Source organism: Sus scrofa, chromosome 7 (genome assembly GCF_054392235.1).
Source record: "Sus scrofa isolate SSC_HxYL_T2T_F1_AM1 chromosome 7, Sscrofa_HxYL_maternal_Yorkshire_Landrace_v2.0, whole genome shotgun sequence".
Classification (NCBI taxonomy): Eukaryota; Metazoa; Chordata; class Mammalia; order Artiodactyla; family Suidae; genus Sus; species Sus scrofa.
Window position 1 is genome coordinate 69,527,373 of NC_139389.1, and position 26,619 is coordinate 69,553,991.

The 26,619-nt window shown below is 46.8% G+C and overlaps 2 protein-coding genes across 11 annotated transcripts in view; one reads left to right on the top strand and one right to left on the bottom strand.

Annotated features, from left to right (window-relative positions):
• CELF6 (CUGBP Elav-like family member 6) overlaps nt 1-25,652 on the top strand; it is a 29,286-nt gene extending 3,634 nt beyond the window's left edge. The window contains exons 2-14 of one of the 8 annotated variants that reach the window (XM_084968916.1): nt 767-849; nt 9,506-9,554; nt 18,242-18,405; nt 21,706-21,834; nt 21,936-22,015; nt 22,175-22,318; nt 22,432-22,564; nt 22,647-22,793; nt 23,027-23,089; nt 23,347-23,427; nt 23,513-23,656; nt 24,275-24,430; nt 25,262-25,652. In XM_084968916.1, the coding sequence (XP_084825042.1) occupies nt 18,402-18,405; nt 21,706-21,834; nt 21,936-22,015; nt 22,175-22,318; nt 22,432-22,564; nt 22,647-22,793; nt 23,027-23,089; nt 23,347-23,427; nt 23,513-23,656; nt 24,275-24,402 (1,053 nt within the window). In that variant the 5' untranslated portion in view covers nt 767-849; nt 9,506-9,554; nt 18,242-18,401 and the 3' untranslated portion in view covers nt 24,403-24,430; nt 25,262-25,652. Of the gene's footprint in view, nt 1-766; nt 850-8,182; nt 8,379-9,505; nt 9,555-18,241; nt 18,406-21,705; nt 21,835-21,935; nt 22,016-22,174; nt 22,319-22,431; nt 22,565-22,646; nt 22,794-23,026; nt 23,090-23,346; nt 23,428-23,512; nt 23,657-24,274; nt 24,431-25,261 lie in introns of those variants that run through there. The other 7 variants (XM_084968917.1, XM_003128507.6, XM_084968911.1 and 4 more) reach the window with 7 other exon arrangements.
• The window catches only part of TMEM202 (transmembrane protein 202), a 125,812-nt gene that overhangs the window by 88,589 nt on the left and 10,604 nt on the right, over nt 1-26,619 (bottom strand). For all 3 annotated transcript variants that reach the window (XR_001297909.3, XR_014810610.1, XR_014810609.1), the window contains exon 2: nt 20,632-20,916. The gene's annotated coding sequence lies outside the window, so the exon portion shown is untranslated. The remainder of the gene's footprint in view (nt 1-20,631; nt 20,917-26,619) is intronic.

Sequence of the window (26,619 nt, forward strand, 5' to 3'; positions counted from 1 at the left end):
AAAAAAGAGAGGGTAGGACTGACTCTTTGGCTCAACCCGGACTCCTTCTCTGCCCTATATCTATTGGATCATTTAGAGAAGTCATATTTGGTACACAGTAATTCTTTAAAAGGCCCTATCTTGAACTCCTGGGAGAGCTGACAGATCAAGCTCTTTGGGTAGCATTGGAAGCCCCTGGAAGTTCCCACCTACAAGATTCCCTTCAAAGAGTCCCATCTTGCAAGTATCAAATTAATCCAGTCCTCAGACTCAAACTTGAAGGAGGTGTTAGGAAGGAGTTGTGGGGTCCTGGTCTTAGCTCCCAACACTTCTCCTCCTCTTCTGTCTCCTCCCATCTAAAACTGAATTGGGAAGGAACTGAGACTGATTCTGGGAGATGCTGGGAGAATGAATACAAAAAGGAAGGGAGACGCTGGGGTTAAAGCTGAAGGCAAAGTTGCTTAGGGAGGTTTAACCCCAACGGGACTTCTGGCTGGACTGGGGAGGGGAGATGTGGGATTGTATGAGCATGTGACTGGGTGTGGGTACGTGGGTACACATGTTCCCTAGGCAAGAGGCCACAAGCAAGTAAGAGGCAGCCAGAGCCTGGGAAACAGGCACATGAAGCCTCTCCCTTCAGAGAAGGTGAGAAGCAGAGACGGCTTTTCAGAAGCAGTGTCCTTGTTTATAGGAGAGTGGCCTTGAGTTTGTCAACTTAATGGGGTCTTTCCAGGAAGAGTATCTGGGGGTTTCAGGAAACCCCCTGAGCCAGCCTCTTCCTCCCCAGGCTGTGCCTTCCTCACCTACTGCGCCCGGGACTCTGCTCTCAAGGCCCAGAGTGCACTGCACGAGCAGAAGACCCTGCCAGGGGTAAGTCCACCAGGGCTGGGGGGTGGGAATCACCTCAGGCTGGGGACAAGCCCTGTGTGCATGCCAAAGCAGCATGTAGGGGCTGGGCTGGGACCAGGAAACAGAAGAGTCATCTTTCTAGGAGAAGACTTACCTATACCCTTAACAGCTACAGGTTATTTATTCTATTCAGTCTTTTGGCCCAAAGAAATGCACTCAGGACTCTTGGGCCAAGTGTTCCACCCCCATATTTTAGGAGAGGCATCACTATTGTGGGCTATGCCATAATTTGTCCACCATGGCTAAAATCCTGATTTGAGGTGTCATTTGTCACTGGTGTGAGCATATCTGCAGGTACATAGGATAGAGGCTCTGCTGGGCTAGGATACCATTTCTCCAGTTCCAGGTCCTTGATGGAACTTCCCTCTCCCTGTAATTTTTTTGGGGTGTTTTGACTCATCAAGGTTGCTTTCCCTCCACATCCCAAACACTTAGCTAAAGTTAAGAGAGACCTGATTCTACAGGCAGCTAGGCCACTGTGTATCAGTGGCACCTGATATGGCCTTGGCTAATGGCTAATCACTGGACAAAAGGCAAAGTGGGACCTACTGCTGAAGGAAGAAACTGATTGTTGGGAACTAGTGTGGGTTCACCAAGAGAAAGTCATCCTACACCAGGCTCATTTTCTCTTGTCCAAGGAGTGATATGTCTAGAACAAGAATGCTATTCCAATGTCCTGGGCAGTCTGAATCTAGGACTGTATCCAGTTCCAGGCTTTAGATTTAAGAGGTCAAGAGCCTATCAGGAAGAGACCAGGATGGGATGGGGACATAACATGTATTACGGAATGAGAGTCTGAAGAAATTGGGGATATTGAGCTGGAGAAGATAGGGTTTATGGGAGCTTCAATAGGGAGGCATCATAATAATTAAGAATACTAGTTTTTGATTCTCACAGACTGGATTTGAATCCCAGCTCTGCCATTTACCACTTCTGTGTCTTCAGATACATGACTCAGATGCTTGAGCTTCAATTTCCTCATCTATAAGGAGTGGGTTATACTAACACTTAGCTCACTGGGCTACTGTGAGGATTAACTGAAGCTTAGCAAGTGCCTGACACAAAGTAAGATCTCGATAAATATTACTGTTGGGGTGGGTAACCGCTTTCAGAGTCTGAAGAGGGATTTGATTTTCTATGGGTGGCCCCACGGGGCAGGATCAGGATCAGTGGGCATAAAGAACAGTCACTAGGAGTTCCCATTGTGGCTAAACAGAAACAAAGCTGAATAGCATCCGTCAGGATGCAGGTTCGATCCCTGGCCTCACTCGGCTTAAGGATCTAGTGTTGCTGTGGCTGTGGTGTAGGCCAGAAGCTACAGCTCTGATTCAACCCTTAGCCTGGGAACCTCCATATGCCATGGGTGCAGCCCTAAACAAACAAACAAACAAACAAAACAGACACTAATTTCAGCTCAGTATAAAGAAGTCATTTCTCTGAATAGGAGCTCTCCAGCAATAGGACAAGCTTTGCTTAGAGCTGATGAAGCTGTTAATGGGGTTTCAGATCCTAGAACCAATACCAATAATTGAAGGAACTTGAGCTTCCCTCTTGAAGACTCAATGTCGAGTACCACCAAGTCATCACCCTCACCAGTCCTCTGTTTGCAGGCTCTGGAGGCAGACCTGGGTGTGGATCCAGGCTCTGCCACTCACTAACTCTGGGCAAGTCTTTACCTTTCTAAGCCTAAGCCTCATCATCCATGAAACTGAACTTATAGGGTTATTGTAATAATTAAATGAACTAAGTTGTGTAAAGTGCTTAGCATAGGTCTTGGCAGACAGTAAGGACTCAATATGGTTAGCAGGTGTTAGTAGAGGTGGTGGAGGTGGTAGTAGTAGTAGTAGTAGTAGTAACAGCAGTGTTAGTAGGAGTAATAATATAAGTCATTATTCATCCAGCCTTAGGAGTAAATGACTTCTGTCACTGGAATTAAAAGAGTCAATGAGACATACAGTAACACTCCATGCGGGAAACACCATGGTAAAGGGGCAGAGACAGGAGGAACCACTGGGTGTGAAATGGGACTGGAAGTGAAGTGGAGGGCCCAGGTGAGCAATGGGCCAGACCAGAGAGAAATTCCACAGAGGGCAGTGCTTGAAGGGGAGACTTCCAATTCCAGGCGGAGGGGGTTAGCAAATGGAAGATACCGAAAGAATTAGGATGAACTTTGGGAGGAAAAAAAATCCTCTCCTCAACCAGCCACAGGATGCCACAAGATAAGGGGTACCTGGGGAACTCTATACAGCTGAGGGTACCTGAGATAAGGGCAGTGAAGCCCTATACCACTGGGATAATTCCTGGGGTAGAAAAGAGAAATAATAATAATTAACATATACTGATACCATAGTGTTCCTAGCACTTTACATGTTCAAAGTCATTTAATCTTCTGTGAAGAAGATATTGTTACTGGCATTCCCATTTTACAGATTAGAAACTGAGTCATAGGAAACAGGTGACTTGCCCAAGGTCATGCAGCTACTAACAGGAAGATGTGGGCTTTGAACCCAGGTAGTCTAGCTCCAGAATTCATGACGTAATCACTGCACTGTTGCCTGAGCCAAGCGGGTGGCAGACAGGGGTCGAAGGCTCTTGGAGAGGATAGTGACTGGGAACATCTTCTCCCTCCTCCCTTTCTTCTACAGGCTTCCAATATGGCCTGGCTTCCTCTGCTACTGCCAGGACTGGCTTTATTCACCGCCTTCGCTTAACAAAGTGAAAATTAATATTTAATTATTCTCCTAAATGAAAATCAATGGCCCTGTTGGCCAGCCCCAGCAATGGCCACGCCATCAATCTTTCCTCTGGGCCTGCCAGGGGCTGCAGCAGCTTTAGTCACCTGGACTCAGGCCCACCAGCATGGAGAAGGGAGGGTGCCCAGTTTTCTCTAGGCACAGGGTCCTGGGCACACCTGTCATCTGCTGGAGAAGCAAAGACAAAACTTCAATCTGGGCTCCTACTGGAGGAAGGCAGGACTATCACTATCAGGAAAAGTTGGATCAACCCCAAAGAGAAAACCTGGGCCTCTAGGAGAGTTATCTGTTGGACTGGGACCTCACCTCACCTCCCCTCCACCAGCCCCTTGCTAATTTCTGTCACCTATCAAAGCTTGGCCCCCTACTCAGGACTTCCTTTGGACCTCAGTGGTCTGTCCCATTTTCTGCTGCTTCTTCCTCATGAAGCTGGAGCTACTTCTTTCAGCCTCATTTTAGGCTCTGGGATCTACCCGAAGAATGTGAGGCCCAACCTCAGCTCCACCTTCTAGGATTCAGAAGGTGCCCCCCCCATTTGTTTCTCTCCATGCTCATGATCTTCTTTCCCTTGGGCATTCATCCCTTCAAACACAGCGAAGGAGACAGACATAACTGAGTACATTTGCTTTCGCAGGTTGTATCCTGCACAAAACAGCTTGCGTGGGAAAGGCAAATGGGGGCTGAAATCCAGCCAGCCTCTAATGATCAAGCCATGCACATTATCACAGGGCTGCATCAGCCCAGAGGAAAGGGGTGCATTTTCCCTAATTTGTCTGCAGGGTTGCCTCTTTGTAGCTCACACAGAGGCATTTACATGCCAGCAGCTGCCCAGTGCATGAGTTGGAGCCTTGGCCCTCAGGGAGCTTCCAAATGAGAAATAGCTCATGGTTCTTCAGTGGGGTTTACATCTGGGCACAAAAAAAGAGGCATCAGGAGTGGAAAGGGAGGAGATGCTCCACAGAGGAGATGCTATCTGAGCTGAATCCTCATCATACTTCATGTCTGAGGGTCTGGAAACCTAAAAGTGAAGGCTGCTTCTGGAATTCGGGGGACAGTGTGAGAACTCAAAGGGAAGGTTCCAGCAAAGATAGCTAAGGCTCTGAGTGAATGCAGAGCATCATGCATGTTGGGCAGCATGGGAGACAGGACTAAGAGGTTTTGACTCCCAGTTTTAGGGTCTTGGGCTTTACCTAGAGGCTTGCAGTGAAGAACCGTGGGGGGGGGGGTTAAGCAGGGAAGAGTGAAGAACTAGTGTTAAAAGATCACTTAGGCTACAATGTGAAGGTTGGGTGGAGAGGAAGCAATGCTGGAGGCTGGTGACTCTTTGGACACTGTTGCTCGGGTGCAGGTGAATGATGATACTAGCCTGGAGCTGGGGTTAGGGCAGGAATAGAGATGACAGGACAGACCTGAGATCTGCTTAGGATATCCATATCGATTCTAGAACCAATAGGACTTGTAGTGGATTGAATTAGAGCAAGGCGATGGGGTAGAACAAAATGCTGAAAATGGCCAAGTTTCTTTTTTCTCTGCTCCACTTTTTCTTGCACCCATGACACCTCTCTCAGACCCACCAGCAGTCCCTTCTATGGGGAGGTTCCAATAAACATTCTTCCCATGGTAAGGGGAAGGGGCTGAGGGCATGAGTGCTGAGTGGAGGGAATAGTTGGCATCAGGACAGAAGAGTCTGAAGAGAGTTATGCGGAGCCCCAAAGGCAGGAATTTTAGGCAAGTCCAGCGGGAAGAAGGGGTAAGGTCATGCTTTTCCTTCTGCTTAGAGAGGCAGAAGGACCAGGACTGCGTGCCACTGCCTGGAGTAGGTTGTTCCCTCCTCTTTCTGACACACTTTCTCCTGATTTCTCCTCCTGGACCTGGGACACTCTCAGGAATAGGTGCTCAGTCAAGGGCAAGAGCTCCCTGAGGTCCCATGGCAGGTCCTTGGCCAAGAAAGCACCATCCTCTTTTGCTCAAAGGAAGATGGTGATCATGGCAGCCGACTCCCACATCCCTCTCCTGGCTGTGGCAGGACTGAGACAGGGTAAGCGTGCCCAGGGAGCTCACGTGGGCGGCTCTCTTTCTCTTCCAGCCATAGAGAACATACCCCAGTGCTGAGTGTCCTCCCTAACCACTTGCCAGTGGAGACTGAAGGCCCAGAGCCCTGGGGAGCACTGCTCTTCCCAACTCCATCCTCACCACATTAGGCTCCTCCCTCAGGCTTCCCCTGCACCCCCTAACTCCCAACTCCTAAGCCATAAATCTGGAGTCAGACAAAATTCTCTCCTCTTCCTTTGTCCCCATACCCAATCGAAATTTAGTCCAGTAAATTTTCACTAAATGTCTTTTAAATCTGTCCATTTCCTTCTGCCCTGGTCCAGGTCACTTTCACTCCTTACCTATATCACTCCTCTTCCTGCCTCTAATCTTCCCCTTTCCAATCCTTTCTCTGCATAGTGACAGCTCATGGGATCCTTCGTAAAATAGATCCTTCCTCTACTTAATATCCTCCCCTGGATACCTACTGCCTTTGAAATACAATAAAGTCAAAACTCTTTGTCATGGTTTTCACAACCTGCCCCAATCTGCCCCCTGCCTACCTTTCAGTTTCATATCCTTCTACTTAAAACACACATACACACATACACCCCCCAAAAGAAAAACTTATTATATCTGGTGCAGCTACTAAGAACTAGCTTTTGCCACTTTCCTGCAAAGTAGAATCATGATTCCCTCTTCTACTAATGTGGATACTGAGGCTCAGAGACCTTAAGGAAGTTGCCAGTGGTGGAACCAGTGTTTAAATCCATGTCTATCTGACTTGGAAGCAATTTGCTCTGCTCTGGCTCCCTCAGTGTCAGGTGCTCACCAGAAAATCTTTGCTCCTTCAGACTTGCATTTCCCTCCCCAACCCCCAGCCATCTGGAGTGCTCAGCCTCCGGGCCTACCTCGCTCCCGATCTCCACATGGTCTAATGGCCCAGTCCTGCAAGACCCAGGTCAAACTCTGCTTCTTCCATGAAGCTTTCTCTGAGCCCACCTCTCCAGCTGGAGTCAGCCTCTCTCACAGAGCTTCACCTTGCACTCCTCCTAAAGTCCTGGTACCTCTGTGCCTCGTTTTTTTGTGTTCATGTCTCAAGCACGGAGTTGAATGGCACAATGCAAAAAAATCATGGATTTCAGTATCAGACAGACCTCGGGGCAAATCCCAGCTCAAGCACTTAGCCACCATGGGATCTCTGATATGTGATTTAACCTCCTTCAGCCTCGGCTTTCTCATCTGTTCTATGGGAACGATGGCATTATCTTGCAGAGTGATTGGAAGGAATTTAGAGTCAATGTAAAGTGCCACAGGAAGAGCCTGGTACATAGTGGGCTCTCGGGAAACGGTGGCACCATCATCCCCTCTGTAAGCCTTTGAGGACAGGGTCCCAGGGTCATTGTTCTCTCCTTTGAAGGGCTCTTCACAGAGTTGTGGAAATACTGGCAACATGCCTGGGTGGTAGAAAGTGTAGGTGTCTAGCCTCCAAGACCTGGACTATGCCAGGTCCACGTGGGATATGTACATACCACCTAATGCTCACTCTCCATCAAACAGCGGTGGAGTAGAGGAGGGGAGAAGGGATGTCCCCCAGAGCACTAACAGGTTCTATCTCCCCAGAAACCCAGCCAGGGAGGCAGCTGCCATGGAAACCACTGCTGTCACATATGCTCGTCACTCTAGGCTCCAGAGAGAAATTCTCAGAATCTGTTTAAGAACTAATAAAATAATGATGGTCTTGCTCACTCTCACTGCCCCCCACTTTAGGCTTCTACCCTTCCTTCCTTCTCCCTGCCACACTCCTCCCCACCTTTCCTGAAGCTCCTTCCTGACCCCTTATCCCCTCATTTCCTTCCCATTACCACCAGTGTCTCTCTTTACTTGCCCTTAGTAGGTCTGTCTCTTACTCTATCATTTCTGTCTTCCTGTGTCTCTTTATCTCTCCCTGTGTCTCTGCTCTCCATGTCTCTGTCTCTTGGTCTTTCCTCCACAATCACAGGTGGCCATGCCCAGGGACAGGTCCCGTCTTCCTGGTCCCTGGTCCAGGCCAGTCCAGACCTGTACAGCTCGCCCTGATCTGCTCGGATTGATCTGTCATCCCCTCTAGACTGCAGCCTGAGTCCTGTCGGTGTCTCGGCCCCCACCCACAGCCTGGCACACTGCAGGTGCTCCACCACCGGCGGGTGGGTGTGTTAGAGCACTTAAGAACCTGAGCCCTGGGTGGGAGGAGGATGCGCTGGTTAGGCTTGGCCTGTTTTCCTTTCCTTTCCTTTTTTTTTTTTTTTTCTTAAATGAGCCCTCCCCACTCCCCCACCCCCAAATTTGATCCAAAGGAAATTGCTCAACTGTGACTGCCAGGGCGTTACCATGGTTACTGGGTAGCACTTGTGGCTATGGTAACAGGAAGCTGCCTGTTGTCTCGGCAACAAGCATATTGGTAGGGGATGGAGTAGCCCCTGATTGGTGCAGAAGCATTGCATTTCCTGAGGGGAGGGGTTCAGATCATCACCTTCTCAGGCCAGATGGGCATCAGTACCCCTTCCTCCGTGAACAGGAAGGCCGCTGTTCTTTCCTCCCGGCACTCAGCTGTCTGCCCCCCAACAATAATTCCTCACATCCTACGCACCCAGCTCTTGGCAGTTTACAAAGACCCTTTGCGTCCCCATTATCTCATGTGATCCCCACAACACCCATGAGAGGAAGGTGAGACGGGGATTCAATCATGAATTCTCTCAGGGTGGTTGGGGGATGGGAGTGTGTGGGGTGCATATCGAAATCACCTAGGAGCTTTTACAGATTATACAGACCCCCAACTTGAAAGTCTGATGTGGTTCCCAGGTGATTCTTATCGACCCCTGATCAGGGAACCCCTGAATTGGAAGGTGAAATTGGTTGGTGGGGAAGGGGAGGGAGGGAGGAGTCAAGCTGCTTCTCAGGTTTATAGTTTGGATGACTGGAAGGAACAGATTTGGGCAAAAAGATGAGCTCTGGTTTTGGGGTGTCGAATGGAAGGTGCCAGCGGGACCTTCTAGTCTGGGTGTCCAGCAAGCAGCTAGGCACGCAGGTCTGAAGCTCAGGAGGGAGGTATGGGCTAGAGACGCAGAGCTCTGAGTCATCCTTGTGGGGAAAGGAGCTGAGGCTGCGGATGTGGATGAGATTACCCAGGAAGAAAGGGTAGAGCGGGATGAGCAGGGCTGAGAACTTCAGTGTCCTTAGGGGAAAGGGGGCCCCACAGAGGGGACTGAGGGGGTGAGTGTAGAGACTGTGGTGACGCGGAAGCTTGGGGAAGGTTTTTCTCATTTGACAAGTTGAATCTGGGAGAGGGTGGCTTACTCATAATACCATTACATGGCAGAGTTGGGGGTAGATAGTACTAAATCTGATTCCTGGATTGTTTAATTTAAATGATGCATAGAATTATATTCTCAGTTTTAGACACAAAACACAAATCTGCAGTATCAACCCTACCCTCCTACCCAATTCCTTTCACTCAAAGCCTTTAAGGAAGTCTAGGAGCCAGAGGGACAGGCCTCATATGGTCCCTGCAGAGCCCAAGGCAAGAGAATCTCTTTAGCCTCCACAGCCCACCTTGCCATGCTTGCCACTGAGTTTCCTATCACCTAATCCTTCAGGCTTCATCACCTTCTAAATCCCTAGGTTTAAGGGCGGAATCTTGGAGAAAACCTGTAATCTCCATGTGAGAGTGTTAAAGTGTAGAATTCAAAGGGGCCAGGGTTTGGATCCTGAGAGAGAGTCCAGGGGTGGAGAAGCCTGGGGCCCCAGGAACAGGCAGACATACTGACTGAATGTGTTGGTCCAATGTCTTTCAGATGAATCGTCCCATCCAAGTGAAGCCGGCTGCCAGTGAGGGCCGAGGAGGTAACTAGCCTGCCTGTTAAACCTCAGAAGTATCATCCATGTAGGGGTTGGTGGGCCCCCTCCTGGAGTCAGTCTTACCCATGGTTTATTACTAGAGCTTCCCTGAGTCAAGGGGACACGTAGGGACCAGAGTTACTCAGCACTAGAAACAGCTCAGCCATTCCAGCTCATACTGTAGGGATGGGGTCCTGGGGTCCCCAGACGCAGAAGGGGCAGGAGATAGAGGCTGGACATAGAGGAAGGGTGTTCTTGCTAACTAGCCCTTAGAGAGAGTACATTCCTGTTTTAGAGGGTGGAACTTCCAGGTTTGTTTGAAGGACCAAGCTAGAGTTAGTCTCCTTTTCCAGATTCTTCCAGTTATAGAGAACCCAGTCCAATCTGGGCTGAAGCCACTCGTTTCTTCACTGCAATTGCCTGGGTACTTGTGGTAAAAGATGAGGCTGGTAAGACAGGTTTTACAGGACATATTAAGGAATTTGACTGTATGCTGAGGACCATGGAAAATCTTTGAAAGTTTTTTTTAGCTTCATTGTCTGCTAGTGCAGAAAGATAAATGCTCCTTAAGAACAGGAGGGTTTGAAAGCCTGTGCTTTTTGATAACCAGCCATGTTCTGGCAAACTTCCATGCAGCAAAAGCAGTACTGGCTTCTGGTCAGTGCTTGGTGTCTTTCTTGCCTTTGGGTGTTATTTCATTCCAAGATATCTGCCTGTAGCCCTCCCTGATGTCTGCTGACTTTCCCTTAAATAAGATTCTCTCCACACCTTAGGGAAATCAGCCATGGCTTTATACGTTAAACAAACAAACAAAAAAGCTCCCAGATCAAGGAGAGAATGGAACCCAACTGACAGACATTTATTGATTCCTACTAATTTTGTACACCATCCTGCTCGGTGTTCATTCCTACAGAGGACTCTCTCTATTAGCTTCATAGTTCCATTGTGGAATTCTTTCCTCTAGGAAATACTTTCTTCATCCTTTTAGATTTTCTGGCCTCTGGTCTTTGATTCTCAACTTCTGGTCAAGATGTTATCACCCACAATTTGTCTTGAAGAGATATTTCCAAGCTTCCTCCCTTCCCTCCAAATGCATATCCTTCTCTCCCATCTCATTCTTTCCAGACTGGTTTTTGAGAAGTTCCAGGCTATATACCAAATCTCTGGCTCATCTGTCCCAAGAATTTCTGCTTCATGGGCAACGTTAGGCATTAAGGCCAATGCTGGCCATCTTCTAAGCCCTGCCCACAAACTCTATACAGTCCCACAGCTGAGAAGGCACCTGAGAGTACTTGAGTGAGCTAAGAAGCCTACAGGTTGGGCTAGTTTATTCAACCATTCAATCAACATCTTTTGAGTAACTTACTCTACATTAGGAATGCAAGGCAGACCTGGCACTTGGCCTCATGGAGCTCTGGAGCTATGATGGGGTGAGCAAGGGAGCAAGTATTTCAGGCAGAGGAAAGAACATGTGCAGAGCTCAGAAGAACATGATGCAACTTGGAGTCTGGTACAGGAACTAAGTCCACAATGCTGAGGGCACACTTGCTGTTTGGAGCCCAGCCCAGCTTGTCAGGGTGAGGGCCACTGTGCAAAAGAGGCCTCCATGCCGATATTGCTTCTGCTTAGCCTGGGCCAGGTGTCCTGGTCACCTGGGCTCCCATCAGTGACATCAGTGTGAGTTTTATAACTTTCTTCTACCCTTTTATATACCTTTTTCACGTGTCATATTATTGACAAATTCTGTACATATGGCATCTCACCTCTACCTGTTCAGACTCCGGGCAGCTCAAGAGAGCAAGAAAAGCAAATCTAGCTGAAAAGAGGTCTGCCTGGCAGCAGAATTCATAATTTTAGTAGTTACATGTAACAGAGATATTTCTTGACAAGTGATGGCTCTTAAAGAGCATACACTCCAAATGCATCCATGGATAATCCTTCTTGCAGGTTTGGATGACCAGATCTCTCAATTCCTTCCTGCTCCCACTCAAAGCCACCAAATGTTCCCTGGTACACATTTGGGAGAGAGGAGGCATATACAAAGTATTTGCAGAACAGTCAGGCCTTTACAATTTATAAGTATTTTACTACTAACTGATCTGTGTTAGAGACTAATCAAAATGTGTTCCTTCTCTTCACTGCTATCATACATCTCTTCTAAAGTGAGTTCAACTCTCTGCTGAATTTTAACACAAATTAATGCTTTAGAAAACTCAACTTTTAAAATGTTACTGAATTTTGCTTTTGAAATGTAATGTTTGATAATGTTTGGAACAACTTGTCTCATTCAAGTCTTATCTCTGTGATCCCAAACAGTCTATAAACCTTCAGAGTTAATGGTCATACCTGCCCTGATATATAGTTAAACTCATGAACTTGCATATTTTAAAATTATTCTGAAATTAAATCCTTTGTTTACAGTAGTCTAATAACTATTTCTATATCTGATAAAAATACTGGCATCATTGCAGACATAATCAAAGAGTTATCAGGGCAAATATAATCTTCCACAATTTTGCCAGTTTTTTCTGGAAGGGATTATTAGATTTTTCTTCCTATAAAACAGAGATCACTAACTCAAATGCTACAGGAGTCAGGTAAGTAACCCTAAATGGGTGAAACTGCCATGATTGAAAAAAAAATTTATGTTTTAATTATATTAAATGTTGGCAAGTAATTCAGTTTTTAAAAGTGGGCCAGCACTGTGAGAGCCTAACCAAACCTATCAGATTTGCTTCTTTGCTCCAAAGAGTCATTTTCCCCCCATCTGCCACATAGGAGTATTCTATTATGCACGCATGAGCTTTTTGACAAAAATAGTTACTTTACATTCTGTCTCTTGAATTTTGATGCCATTGCAACAGAGTAGTGTTACTAATTTTTAATCAATAGACATGAGGTTTGTGGTTGAAATAATCTAATTTTAGGAGTTCCCATCGTGGCTTAGTGGTTAAGGAATCTGACTAGGAACCATGAGGTTGCAGGTTCGATCCCTGGCCTCGCTCAATGGGTTAAGGATCGGGAGTTGCCGTGAGCTGTGGTGTAGGTCGCAGACGCAGCTTGGATCTGGCGTGGCTGTGGCTATGGTGTAGGCCAGCAGCTGTAGCTCCACTTCGACCCCTAGCCTGGGAACCTCCATATGCCGCAGGAGCGGCCCTGGAAAAGGCAAAAAGACAAAAAAAAAAAAAAAAAAAAAAAAAAAAAAGAAATAACCTTATTTTAAATATATTGTACGTTGTATTCCTTTTAGACGTTATTGATAACACTTGCACATTCAGTGCCTACAATGCAATAACGGTAGCAATACTATAAGACTTGCCTAATAGAAGGTGCTAGGGTCCTCTTTTTCCATGGCCATCCCTTGCAGCCTTGGTGGCACTCAGAGTGCATCCAGGTCTTCATAGACTATATTATAGCAGCCTTTTAATATACCCCAGCCCTATGTATGTTCATACATATGTTTAATGTATTCCACTTCCCATGATTCTGCAGCCAAGTTCCACTCTGTTCATATATTCCATACTTCATACCTATATTTTACATCCTGTGGTATTGTACAGTACACTCATTTTTTTTTTTTTTTTTTTTGCTTTTTTGCTTTTTAGGGCCACACCGGTGGCACATGGAAGTTCCCAGGCTAGGGGTTGAATCGGAACTTCGACCACCGGCCTAAGCCACAGCCATAGAAGAATCCGAGCTATGTCTGCGATCTACACCACAGCTCATGGCAACGCCAGATCCTTAACCCACTGAGGGAGGCCAGGGATCAAACGTGCACCCTCATGGACCGTACTTGAGTCTGTTGACTGCTGAGTCACAACAGGAACTCCTGAAAAGTACACTCTTCACAGAAAATGAATGTAATTTTCAATAACGAAATCATCTCATAGTATACCAAATGCATCCATTTGTACATTAACTATACATAGTGCCAAAAAGTTTTCCCTCAGCATCTGGATTTATTTGAATGTGATCATTAAAATGTTTGCCTGAATGAAAATTCAAGGTTCATGTATCTCAAAATGTTAACCTCAAATGACATGAGGTCAGAGCTAGGGATCCCCAAATCCTTCAGACAATGGTAACTAGATAGGTCTTTTATTTGCTCTTCAGCATAAAGACCAGTTAGTTGATTTTTCCTAACTTACATTATCTCTACTATGGAGAGAGTAAAAATAAGTTAAACTGTAAGTACCAATCTCATACGAAAAGTGTTTTTTAGTCCTAAGGCAAAATCTTCAAAAATCATTGAACTCCTGTATATTCTTTCCTATATTTCAAATTTCATAACATAAAATCAATAAATTTATAAATCACAATTATGATTGTTCTGCTAGTTCATTTCCCCAACTTGGCTGTATTTTTCACAAAGTAAATATTTATGTATCCAAAATGCCTAAGGTACAGAAATAGTTTTAAGTAATCTATCCATGCAATCTTTTCACTTTAAGTTTTTTAACTTTAAAGTATTCTCTGAGGAGTTCCCATTATGGCTCAGTGGTTAATGAATCCGACTAGGAACCATGAGGTTGAGGGTTCAATCCCTGACCTTGCTCAGTAGGTTGAGGATCCAACATTGCCATGAGCTGTGGTGTAGGTTGCAGATGCGGCTTGGCTCTAGCGTTGCTGTGACTCTGGTGTAGGCCGGCAGCTACAGCTCCGATTTGACCTGGGAACCTCCATATGCCGCAGGTGCGGCCCTATAAAGACAAAAAAAAAAAAAAAAAAGACAAAAAACAAAAAATATTCTGAGGTGATGCATCTCTTTTTAAATCTTCAAATTTGGTTTACCTCAAAAGCCAATTCTCTGTTATCACATTAACTCTCCTATCACCATCCTATAATTGTTTAAGTAATTTCTTCCTGAAAATGCAAGGATTTAGTTAAACATAAACCTGGGTTTTAAGTATTAAACATATATTACTATCTAACTAGGTAAGCCACTTTTCCAATTTTTTCCCTAGGATCCTCTTTTATTCAGTGTTTAACAACTAAACTTTGAGGTAAAGTTAAATTTTGAGCTAGAATTTTCCTATTTTCTTAATACTGGGACATATTCTCTGAGTTAAAGCAAATGTGGACCTTAGCAACAACTGTTCCATCAGGTAGTTTACACTAATATCTGTCTTTGATCCTTATACTGATTTAACTCTATTTATTTATTTATTTATTTATTTATTTATTTATTTTTCTTGCTTTTTACAGCCATATCTGTGGCATATGGAAGTTTTCAGGCTAGGGACAGAATCGGAGCTGCAGCTGCCAGCCTACACCACAGCCATAGCAATGCCAGATTTGAGCCATGTCTTCGTCCTATGCCTCAGCTCAAGGCAATGCCGGATCCTTAACTCACTGAACAAATCCAGGGATCAAACCCACATCCCATGGATACTAGTTGCATTCTTAACCCACTGAGCCACAATGGGAACTCCCTGACTTAATTCTAAAAAGTGTTCTTCCAACAAGACCTGACTGGATAAGTCTTACAGTACTGCTTAAACCTTGTTAATGTCAAGGTAATGTTTTACTTCCTGAAATGCATGCTGCCAAAAGGTAAAGAGTGGCACTTTCCCGCCACTCGACTTGAGCAGATCACCCCAAAGCTGATGGTTGTAATACTTTTAGGCTGTGGATCTGGCTGAATCTCTGATAGGCCCTTCAGGTACAGGTGAACAGTTCATAGAAGAGAAATGCTTCTCTGGAGGCTAAGACCTTCTCTCTCAAGACAACCCAAAAAGCCGGGCTTGGTCTACTTTTCTTGTCTCCCGGCTCTCCTAGATCAGGATGAAGGAACAGTGGAGTCCCTGTTCTTTCTTGGTCTAAGTCCCTATTTTGCAGGCCTCCTTCACTTTATTTTTTTTTAATTGTGGTAAAATAGACAAAAAATAAACATCACTATATTTACCATTTTTAAGAGTACGGTTCAGTAGTGTTAGCAATATTCACAATGCTGTGCAACCAATTTCCAGAACTTTTTCATCTTACAAAACTCAAACTGCACCTATTAAACAGCTCTCCAGGAGTTGGAGTTCCTGTCATGGCTCAGTGGTTAATGAACCAGACTAGTATCCATGAGGACACAGGTTTGATCCCTGGCCTCACTCAGTGGGTTAAGGATCTGGCGTTGCTGTGAGTTGTGGTGTAGGTCGCAGACTTGGCTTGGATTCCACACTGCTCTGGTGTAGGTCGGTGGCTACAGCTCCAATTCAACCTCTAGCCTGGGAACCTTCATACGCTGTGGGTGTGGCCCTAAAAATACAAAAAGACCAAAGACAAAAAAAAAAAAAAAAAAAAAACAGAAAAAAACTCCTCTCCATTTCTCCCTTCCTCCAGGCCATGGCAACCACCATTCTACTTTCTGTTTCTATGAGTTTGACTAATCTAGATGCCTCATATTAAGTAAAATTATATAGTATTTGTCTTTTTGTGACTAGCTTACATTACTTAGCATAAGGTCCTTAAGTTTCATCAATACGTTGCATCATATGTCAGAATCTCCTTCCTCTTAAAAGCCGAATAATATTCCACTGCATGTATATATCACATTTTGCTTATCCATTCACTGACTGATAGACATTTGGGTTGCTTCCACCTTTTAACTATTGTGGATAATGCTACTGTGTACACGAGTGTACAAATATTCTTTGAGACTCTGTTTTCATTCTTTTGGATATACACCCAGAACTGGTATTGCTGGATAATATGGTAATTCTATTTTAAATTTTTTGGGGAACCATCAATACATTTTCCATAGTGGCCGTACCTTTTACATTAGTGCACATATATATATATATATCATTTCTTCACATCTTTGTCAACACTTATTTTCTCTTTTTTTTTTATGGTGGTCATCCTAATGGTTTTAAGTTGATATCTCATTATGACTTTGATTTGCATCTTCTTAATTATTAGTGATGTTGAGCATCTTTTCAAATACTTTTTGGCCACTGTATATCTTCTTTGTAGAAATGTCTATTCAGATCATTTGCTCATTTTTTTAAATTGAATTACTTTTGTTGTTATTGTTATAAGAGCTCTTTATATATTCTGGATATTAAACTCTTATCAGATATGTGGTTTGCAAATATTTTCCTCCCATTCTGTAGGTTGCCTTTTCACTCTGTGTCCTTTGATGCACAGTAGTTTTAAAATTTGCTATAGTCCAAAACTTCTGTTCTTACCTTTGTTGCCTTTGCTTTTGGGGTCATACCCAAGAAATCATTGCCAAGTGCAAGGTCTTGAAACTTTCCACCTGTTTATTCTAAGGGTTTTATAGTTTTAGCACTTATGTTTATATCTTTGATCAGCTTTCATTTAATTTTTGTATATGGTACAAAGAAAGGATCCAACTTCATTTTTTTGTATATAGATGTCCAGTTTTCTCGGCACCACTTGTTGAAAAGACTGGCACTCTTGTCAAAAATCATTTCAGCATATATATGAGGCCTTATTTCTGGCCTCTTAATTTTCCTCCATTCGTCCATATAGGTCCGTCTTTATGCCATTACCACACTTTGATCATTATTGGCTTTGTAATAAGTTTTGAAATCAGGAAGTCTGAGACCTCCAACTTTCTTTATTCCCCCATGATTATTTTTGCTATTCAGGGTCTTTTGACATTCCATATGAATTTCAGGATCAATTTTTATATTTCTTTTAAAAATTCCATTGCAATTTTGATAGAGATTGCATTAAATTTGTAGACTGTTTTGGGTAGTACTGACATCTAAATATTAATTAAGTCTTTCAGTCCATGAACACAGGAGAGCTTCCATTTATTTGTGTCTTCAGTTTCCTTCAGCAATGTTTTGTAGTTTTCAGGAAACAGGTCTTTTTTATCTTTGTTTAAATTTATTCCTAAGTATTTTGTTCTTTTTGATGCTCTTGTAAGTGGAAGAGTTTTCTTTTTTAAAAAATTTTAAATTAGGAGTTCCCATCATGGCGCAGTGGAAACAAATCCGACTAGGAATCATGAGGTTGCAGCTTCGATCCCTGGCCTCGCTCAGTGGGTTAAGGAGCTGGCATTGCTGTGAGCTGCGGTGTATGTAGCAGACGTGGCTCAGATCTGGTGTGGCGGCAGCTGTGGCATAAGCTGGCAGCTGTAGCTCCAATTTGACCCCTAGCCTGGGAACTTCCATGTGCTGCAGGTGTGGCCCTAAAAAAGACAAAAGACCAAAAAAAAATTATAGTTGACTTATGATGTTCTGTCAATTTCTGTGGTACAGCAAAGTGACCCAGTCATACACACACATACACATATATTTGTACATTGTTTTTCTCATACTATCTTCTATAATGTTCATGAAACAGTTGTTTTTTTTTCTTCCGTTTGTTTGTTTAGGGTCACATTCGTGGCATATGGAGGTTCCCAGGCTAGGAATCCATCTGAGCTACAGCTGCTGGCCTACGCCACAGCCATAGCAATGTGGGATTCCAGCTGTGTCTGCAACCTACACCACAGCTTGTGGCAACCCTGGATCCCCGACCCACTGATCGAGGTCAGGGATCGAACCCCATCCTCATGGATACTAGTTATATTCATGTCTGCTGAGCCTCAGTGGAAACTCCTTGAAATAGTTTTCTAAATTCCCTTTTCAGATTGTTCATTGCTAGTGTATAGAAACACAACTGATTTTTTTTTTGTTTACTTTGTATAGTGGAATTTTGCTGAATTTTTTTCTTGTTTCTAACAGTATTCAAGCCCTCCTTGATACTCATCAGATCTGGTCAGGAGACTGTATCCCCAGATATTTCCATCACTCATTTCCTAGTCTTCCTTGGCTCCTTACAGTACAGTAAGAACTCATCACTAAGAACAGCAGGAACATCAAATGCAGCCATCAACAGGATCTCATGGGTTGGTATTTGGATGGAAAGGTATTAGGATGTGTTTTGTGGTTGGTACCCTAATGCTGACACCTTGTCCCTATACGGTCTCTATAATCATGATATCCCACCAAACATGGAGGTAAGTGAGAGGGGCCTAGAAGCCAGAAGCTTGGGCACCTCAGGAATTCCTCTGGGCCAACCTGAGGCAAAGCCACCTTCCTAGAACACCATCTTGATACCTTTCCTGAGGAAGATGAAGTAGATTGACTCTGACTCTGGGCTCTCAATCCAATTATTTGCTGCATTAGAATCCCTGACCTGTATGACCAGCTACATAGGCAGATTCATGGAGAATGACCTGTGAGATCCAAGCAACTTGGTTTGGGTTAAAAGCAGCATTTGGTAGAAGAGAAAGAAGTACACAGTGGTTGCCATGAGGAAAATGCAGTTATACCATTCAATCGTATGTCTTTCTTACTATGTCTCAACTCCACACTAAAGCCATCTTCCAGTTCCTTCCACTCCAGGAAAGCTGAGGCTCCCTGTGAGATAGGTCCATCTTTCTAAGGACCCACCCACCACTCATGGGGTGCTTTTATTCAGACATTTCTGACCTACTTCTTACTGAGTCCTCTTCTCACCAAACTGGTATAGTTTGAATTTGTGGATGTTGAATTTTTTGGGCTAAATCCCATTATCATCATTATCTCTCTGAGTCATGGATCAGCCCTCAGAATCTTTAGGACTACGGATTTGGGGGCTACTTTCAGAGGTCTAGCCTGTACTTCTCTTTGACCGGATGTCTTAAGAAACTTATCCCAACATTTCAGGGTCATCTGATGCTTATATTCACTGTGACCCAGATCATCCTCCTGTCAAACACCATCAAGGTCCCTGTGAAGTGGCAATGAGGACAGCAGGATTCAAGGCAGTAACTGTGAAGCAGGCAGCATAAGGGTCCAGTCCATAGCCCAATCTCTGAAGGATCAGACCACCATCCACACAAACCTCCTTCCTAACGTGGGGGCTCTGTCTCAGCCATGACATCTCTCTTCCTACCTAGGGCTACCTGAATGCTGTTCCATGTGGCACAGGAGCTTACCCAGGTGCTATCATCTTTCTGCAGACCCTAGCCAGTGTCAGAAATGCACTATAAATTAGGGCATCATGAAGTCCTAGGCCTCTGGAGACCCTAAGATGTCTCCAGCCCCTCCCGGGCCTCTTGTAGACACGTGGGCATACTTTAGTTTCACAGCTCAGAACAATAACACAATCACAGAGGGTTTGATTCCCTGACCAAATAGGGCCCGTTTTCCAATGTTAAGGCAAAATTACCATCAGACTATTCAAGACAGTCAGGAAAGACCTTTCCCATATTTTCAGGTTCCTGAACAGAATGATCTCAGACCTCTCTTCATACACTGTATGGAACTCTATTCTCAATCTTTTAGGTCAGTGGTTTACAAAGATCTTTCCTTGCAGCCCCATGTACGAAATACTAGGGGAAGATGAAGCAAGAGAAACTCCAGCCCTCCTACTTTTCTGACTTTGGTCCTAGAAAAGTTCTGCTTTTCTTTTTCGTTTTGAGCTTTACCCTAATATTTCTGTTAGAACAATAGATTCCACAGGTTTTTAAAAAAAGGTTAGGAAGTCAGTGATCCACTCCAAGGGCACTATTCTGTGCCTAACACTCCTGGGAGTGAAGTACACCCACTGGATTGTACTCTCACCACAGAAGATTGGTACCTCCACTGGAATTCCAACCACAAGTACATTATCCGTCTCTTCCCCAACATGATTTCTGGGCAGTAATCCTCTGGACGGAGGGCAGCATTCTGCTGAAACATGCTCTCTCTGGTCCATGTAAACCACAGGCCCTGCCCTCCATTCAGACACACCATTGACAGGCGGGTGACAGAGAGCAGGTTACTCAGGGCAGCCTAGGCTGAACCCCACACCATCCAGATGAAATATGGACGTATACACCGCCTTGTTGGAGATTTCCTCCATTGTTAATTTTAGTCAGTCTAAACCAGGCTTCAGTCTGCGATCTTCACCAGCCTTGTTTCCTCTTTACTCAGGATCCAAGGACCCCCCCACTGGCCTAGCCAAGCTTATCGAGGAGTAAAGGAGTTGGGATGGGTAGTGGGCTCCAGGATCTCAAAGGTGAAGCCTGAAGCCAAATTCCCACCCACTCCTTCTGTCTCAACTTGTAATGCCCTGATGAAGTCCCACCTCAAATTCAGAGACTTACCTTGGTGCAGAAATGAGAGGGGCTGTGACAGCAGAATCAGTGGGCTGGGCTCCTCCTCTCTCACATGCTCCTGGACAGTGCTCCTGAGGCCTGACTTGCTGGAAATGCAGCTGAGATCTGGTTTCTAGACCCCAGCTTGCCAGCTTTCTCCAACAATATAGGCCCAGGTTGCAGCCCTTTTCCCGGCATCTCTATCACTTGCAAAGGAAGGGTGGATACAGGGAAAGATCCTCAGGTGGCCTTCTTGGTCTACTGGCAGAACTTGTTCTCCCATAGCATGAACACCTGGGGAGAGATCAGGGCAGGAACACAGGGGAAGTCAGAGAGGAGGCAGGAGGGCGCAGTGAGGGAATAAAGGAAGCAAGGAAAGGAGTCATGGGTTCAGTAAGTGTAGTGGGGGAAATGATAGTATTGAAAGCTCAGGAACCCAAGCTTCCTGTCTTCTTCAAGTCCTTGGGAGGGGTGCCCAGGTTGAGTTTAATGCTGGGGGTGGGGATTCATCATTCTAGTGCTCAGTGTCTGTGGATGAGGCAGAATGATGAGACAACTGTTTTCTGTGCTGTTTTGTTTTTTGTTTTTTTGACCCAGAATCCCTCTTGAGTCTAGCCAATGCCATCAGGCTTACCTACAGGGTAGACTTATCTTCTCCAGACCCAGTCTGAATACAAAGGACTCCTCTGAGGACACCCTCCCTTAATGGGGCTGAAATGGTCCAAAATAACATTTCCCAAACTCTAAGAACAGAAAGGTCAAACATATTAAATGATGCATTTAGGGCTCTATCGAACCAAAGATACTGAGTGAATCACTTCCCACAAGAGCAGCAATGAGTCTTTCTGGGTTTTTCTAGGCCCTAGATTTTTCTGATGGAAGGCTGGAATTCCTTTCCTTCATATCTGCTGTAGGTCATCCTGCCCCTCAAAAAAACCCAGGCTTATAGCCCCAAGTGAGTAGGACCTCCTCATTCCTTAAGACTGTGATTAAATACCTTCCTAAGTGCCTCCTGTTACTCTGGGGGAGGGGGGGGTCCAAGAGGATTTAGGGTTCCCAAGTGATTCCTGGATTTGTCCCCAGAGGACCGAAAGCTGTTTGTGGGAATGCTGGGCAAGCAGCAGGGTGAGGAGGACGTCAGACGCCTGTTCCAGCCTTTCGGCCACATAGAGGAATGCACTGTCTTGCGGAGCCCTGATGGCACCAGTAAAGGTGACTTGGGCTGACCCCTGGATTTCCTGATGCTCCCATCTCACTCTGGACCACATGACCCTCTAGCCTCTGTGACCTGAGGCAGCTTTATCCTGCCCCAGGCTGTGCCTTTGTGAAGTTCGGGAGTCAAGGGGAAGCTCAGGCGGCCATCCAGAGTCTGCATGGAAGCCGGACCATGGCGGTGAGGGCAGGCACCTGGGCCCAGGGTGGGACCAGCAGCGGTGGGGACGGGTTCCTCTTCCCCACATGCCCGAAGAAAGGGCATGATGAGCAAGGAGCTCAGCCCAGGGCCGGGGCTGGGGTCTGGACCGGTCCTTGCAGCCTCCCCTGCCTTACGCAGGGCGCCTCGTCCAGCCTCGTGGTCAAGCTGGCGGACACGGACCGCGAACGCGCGCTGCGGCGGATGCAGCAGATGGCAGGCCAGCTGGGCGCCTTCCACCCGGCGCCGCTGCCACTTGGGGCCTGCGGAGCCTACACCACAGCGGTAGGTGCCTGGCCCTGATGGGCGCGGGAGACCGCAGGTGAGGTGGGATGTCGGGAGCCGGTGAAGCTGCCGGCTTCTGGGTCCTCCACACCAGCCCTTCTTCCCTCCCAAAGATCCTGCAGCACCAGGCGGCCCTGCTGGCGGCGGCGCAGGGCCCGGGCCTAGGCCCGGTGGCCGCAGTGGCAGCACAGATGCAGCACGTGGCGGCCTTCAGCCTGGTAGCCGCGCCGCTGTTGCCCGCGGCAGGTATGGCACACAGAGGGCGGGGGCTGCGGCGGGTCGGGGCGGGGCTGCGGCCTAACTCTCCCACCTTCTCCTCCACCTGCAGCCAACTCCCCGCCGGGCGGCGGCCCTGGCACGCTTCCGGGTCTCCCGGCGCCCATCGGGGTCAATGGATTCGGCCCCCTGACCCCCCAAACCAACGGGCAACCTGGCTCCGACAGTCTCTATAATAACGGGCTCTCTCCTTACCCAGGTGGGCTCCCTCCCCACCCCCCGCAGCTTGGTCCAAATCTCCCTACAAAACGAGTGGGAAGCGGGGTGGGGGGAAGTGGGGGGTGGAAATGGGGGGCAGGGCCTGGCCCTTCCCTGGGAAGGGCCTTCTCCTTCCCTTCAGCCTCTCGCAGCCTCCCTCCACATTCCCTGAGCTCTCACCTGACCCTGCCTGCAGCCCACTTCATTGTGGGCCTTGCGCCCCTCTCTCCCCAGCCCAGAGTCCTGGCGTGGCTGACCCCCTGCAGCAGGCCTACGCTGGGATGCACCACTACGCAGGTTTCACTTGGCGCTCCGCGGCCTGGGGGGTTTTAAGGGTCAAGGAAAGTAATAGGGAGATTTGTGTGTAGGGTGGGGGTTAGGCTCTGTTCTGAGGAGTCGACCCTCCAGTTTCCCCACCGTTGGACCCAGAACAACTTTTCTAGGGGTAAGGGTTACTGCGGACTGGCTGAATTGGTCAAAGGTGGCCAGGCAGATGGGGCCCTGGTTGGGGGATGGCTCCTGGGGGTCACTGCCCACTTCCCCCTTGCCTCCAGCAGCCTATCCGTCGGCCTATGCCCCAGTGAGCACAACTTTTTCCCAGCAGCCTTCAGCCCTGCCTCAGCAGCAAAGAGAAGGTGAGGGACAGGGGTCTGGAGATCAGGGCCTGGTGGGGCTGGACTCAGGATTCCTCCCCTGAACCAGCTGCTCCCATTCCTGCAGGCCCCGAAGGCTGTAACCTCTTCATCTATCACCTGCCTCAGGAGTTTGGTGATGCAGAACTCATCCAGACATTCCTGCCCTTTGGAGCCGTTGTCTCTGCCAAAGTCTTTGTGGATCGAGCCACCAACCAGAGCAAGTGTTTTGGTGAGCAGAGCCCCATTCCTGGGCCTCTCCCATTCCTAACTTTGAAATTCCCTAAAGGCCCTAAGATTTTGCCTCCAGAAGTCAATGATTCCCAGAAATTGAGTGTACAGCACTCAGCAGGGTCACAGATCAGTGATGGGGCTAAGCCCAGACCAGGAACAAGTCTATTTCAGGTTCACCTGGGACGGTTAGGTGTCTGGTAGATCTTCAGCCAGTTAGGCTTTAGAGTCTAGCCAGGGCAGGTGGAGTCTGGGTTTGGGACCATAGATCCCCTCCAAGTCCAACTGCAATTCAGAGAACCAGAATGGGAGCTGTGGAGGGAGAGAGCCTTTCCTGTGCCAAGGAAAGACAGGGAAACACACCAACTAACACATGACCTGCCTCCCAACACACACACTCCTGTTCTTCCAAGAATTACATCTTTAGGAAACTCAGGCCACTTACACATGTAAGTATGAGTGTGTATCCATGTGTGTGTGCATGTACAATCGCTGGGGGGTGGAGGAGTATGTGTTTGATGGAACTGGCCTGAGTGGGCAGGGAGAAGGGGCTGGTCATAGAGAAAAGAGGCCCTGTCAGGCAGAGTTCCCACCTAACTTCTCTGCCCACACCCTCCAGGGTTTGTTAGCTTTGACAATCCAACCAGTGCCCAGACAGCTATTCAGGCCATGAATGGCTTTCAAATTGGCATGAAGAGGCTCAAGGTCCAGTTAAAGAGGCCCAAGGATGCCAACCGGCCTTACTGATTTGCTCTCACTGACCAGCCACAGAAAGGTGAGTCCTTGGCAAACCCTAGGCAGATGTGGCCTGAATGATGGAGGCACTCTCAGCTTAGATATTCCTTTTGGAATGTTGGGGGTACCCATCTCTGAAAAAAATCTGTGAGAGAAGAGCCAGGAGTTAGGATGAATCCTCAGATGGAGACCATGATTTTCCCTTCAATCTAAGGACTGAGATAAATTACACAAACTTCCTGCCCTATTCTGTCTAGGAGAGACAATTACAGTAAGATCCAACCAGTTAGTTCTACTCCAGAAATAGCCAAAAGGGGCCAGAGAAGAGAATTCATGTGTGAGGAGAGCCCTGGTTGGGGGAGAATGAGGCTAGAAAAGTAGGTTTGTGCCAGCACATGGAGGGTCTTAAAGGCTATGAGTTTGGACTTTATCCTGAAGATGGTAGAGATCCATTGATGAGTTTAAGCAAAGAAGGGACAGAACGTAAGGGTTGGGATAATGGCAGTGAATATGGAGATGAGACAAACAAAAATGCTAAAGAAGCAGGATCTACAGGGCCTGGTGGTGATGGGGAGGAGGATGTCGAGCTCTCTTAGGTTCCTGGTAGGTCTGGCTCCTTCAACTTTAGGGGATTATCTCTCTCAGAAAGTTCACAGGACCCTGCCTCACTTGAGCTACCCTCAGGGAGCCCTCTGGAGAGGCTGTTGGGCTGAGGTCATCTGCCCGGGACCCAGGGTCTGGCTTCAGTGGAGGCCTGAGGTCCAGCCACTCCCCAGAGATGTCCCTGATGGGGCAAGCTCCTCTTCTTTTCTTGCTCTCCAGAGTAATTTTTCCCTCCCCCCCTCTGTCCTTATCAATTAATACCCAACAGTGGAAACTGAAGAGTGAGAAGAAAGGAAAAGCACAGCACAGATATTGCTTGAGCAGCCCTTCCTGAAGGAGCAGCCGCAGACGGAGGTGGAACGGACCCAAGGCCGGCACCTGGGCTCAGGCCACTTTAAGGATTGTTTTTACCAAGTGGGTTGTTCTGTGCCTGTGGCGTAGAGCTCAGGCTGGCAAAGCAGCAGGGGCTGGCTAAGGACTGACTGTCTAGGGGAACCAGCAGAGGGCCTTGGGGGTGCCAAGGGCTTCTCTACAAGGGAAGCCCAGATTTTCTTCTTTCAAAATCATATCATTCCTTAGAGTTTAGGGACCAAAGGACTATTGCTTTTTTAAGAATATATATATCTATATAAATTAAAACAAAGAAACAAAAAACAAAATGAGAAAAAAAAAAAACACAAGGAAACAAAAAAAGACTGTATAGAGTCTCATAAAAGCTGCCTTTAAATATCCCTAGGAGACAGGGTGAAGGAGACCCTTGAAGGCCCCAGCCTAGGCAGAGGGAGGCTGTGGAAAGATTGTTCTGTGTCTCATTCCCTCTTAAAGCACCCCCACCCTTTAAAAATAATTAAGGACTTGAGGTCTAGGCTCACATGCAGGTAACGAGAGTTATGGAAGCAGTGAACCCACAATCCTCAAACTCAGCATCCCTGAAGAGGCCCCAGGAGGAGCTCTGGCCCACCCTGATCTTTGCCACCTCTGAAAGGCCCTTAAGCCAGCAGGAGTGGGAACCTGCCTTTCCTTCTTGACAGCCTTTCCCGTGGAACCACTGCTTCCCCAGGCAGGAAGGAAGGGAGGGTGCATCACCCCAGCCTTCCCTTCCCCCATCCAGATAGACAGAGGCCCTGCCTTTGGCTGAGCCGAGACACCTCCTGTTTCCCCTCACCTTGAGCCAGCCCCAGTGTCCCCTTGCTCCAGGCCACCTTCTGTCTTTAAGTCTAAGTTTGCCCACCTGTAAAGTAGATTCAGGATATATGTAGAGGGCTGTGACAACAGACTTGGAAGGTTTGCTACTACTGTATATACTGCCATTGAGAAGGGGATAAATTTCAATATGTAGAAGCTTCAGAATTTAGAGGTTCCTATTTACCCAGGACCTGGGAGGGAAGTAGATGTTTTGCCAAAATACTTCTTCATTCCTTTAAAAACTACATCTTTCCTATGCAAGAGTGTCTCACATGTGCTTATCCAAGGTGCTTCTAGATGGTGAGCAGTGTTCAGCTTAGAAGTGGTGTGTGCTCTGTCTGTCTGTCTTTGTCTGTCTGTTGTATACAGTGGGTGCCATATAAAGCTGATCAACGGTGGTGCTTTCTGCCTGCTTCTGTGAGATGGGCAAAAGACTCAGCT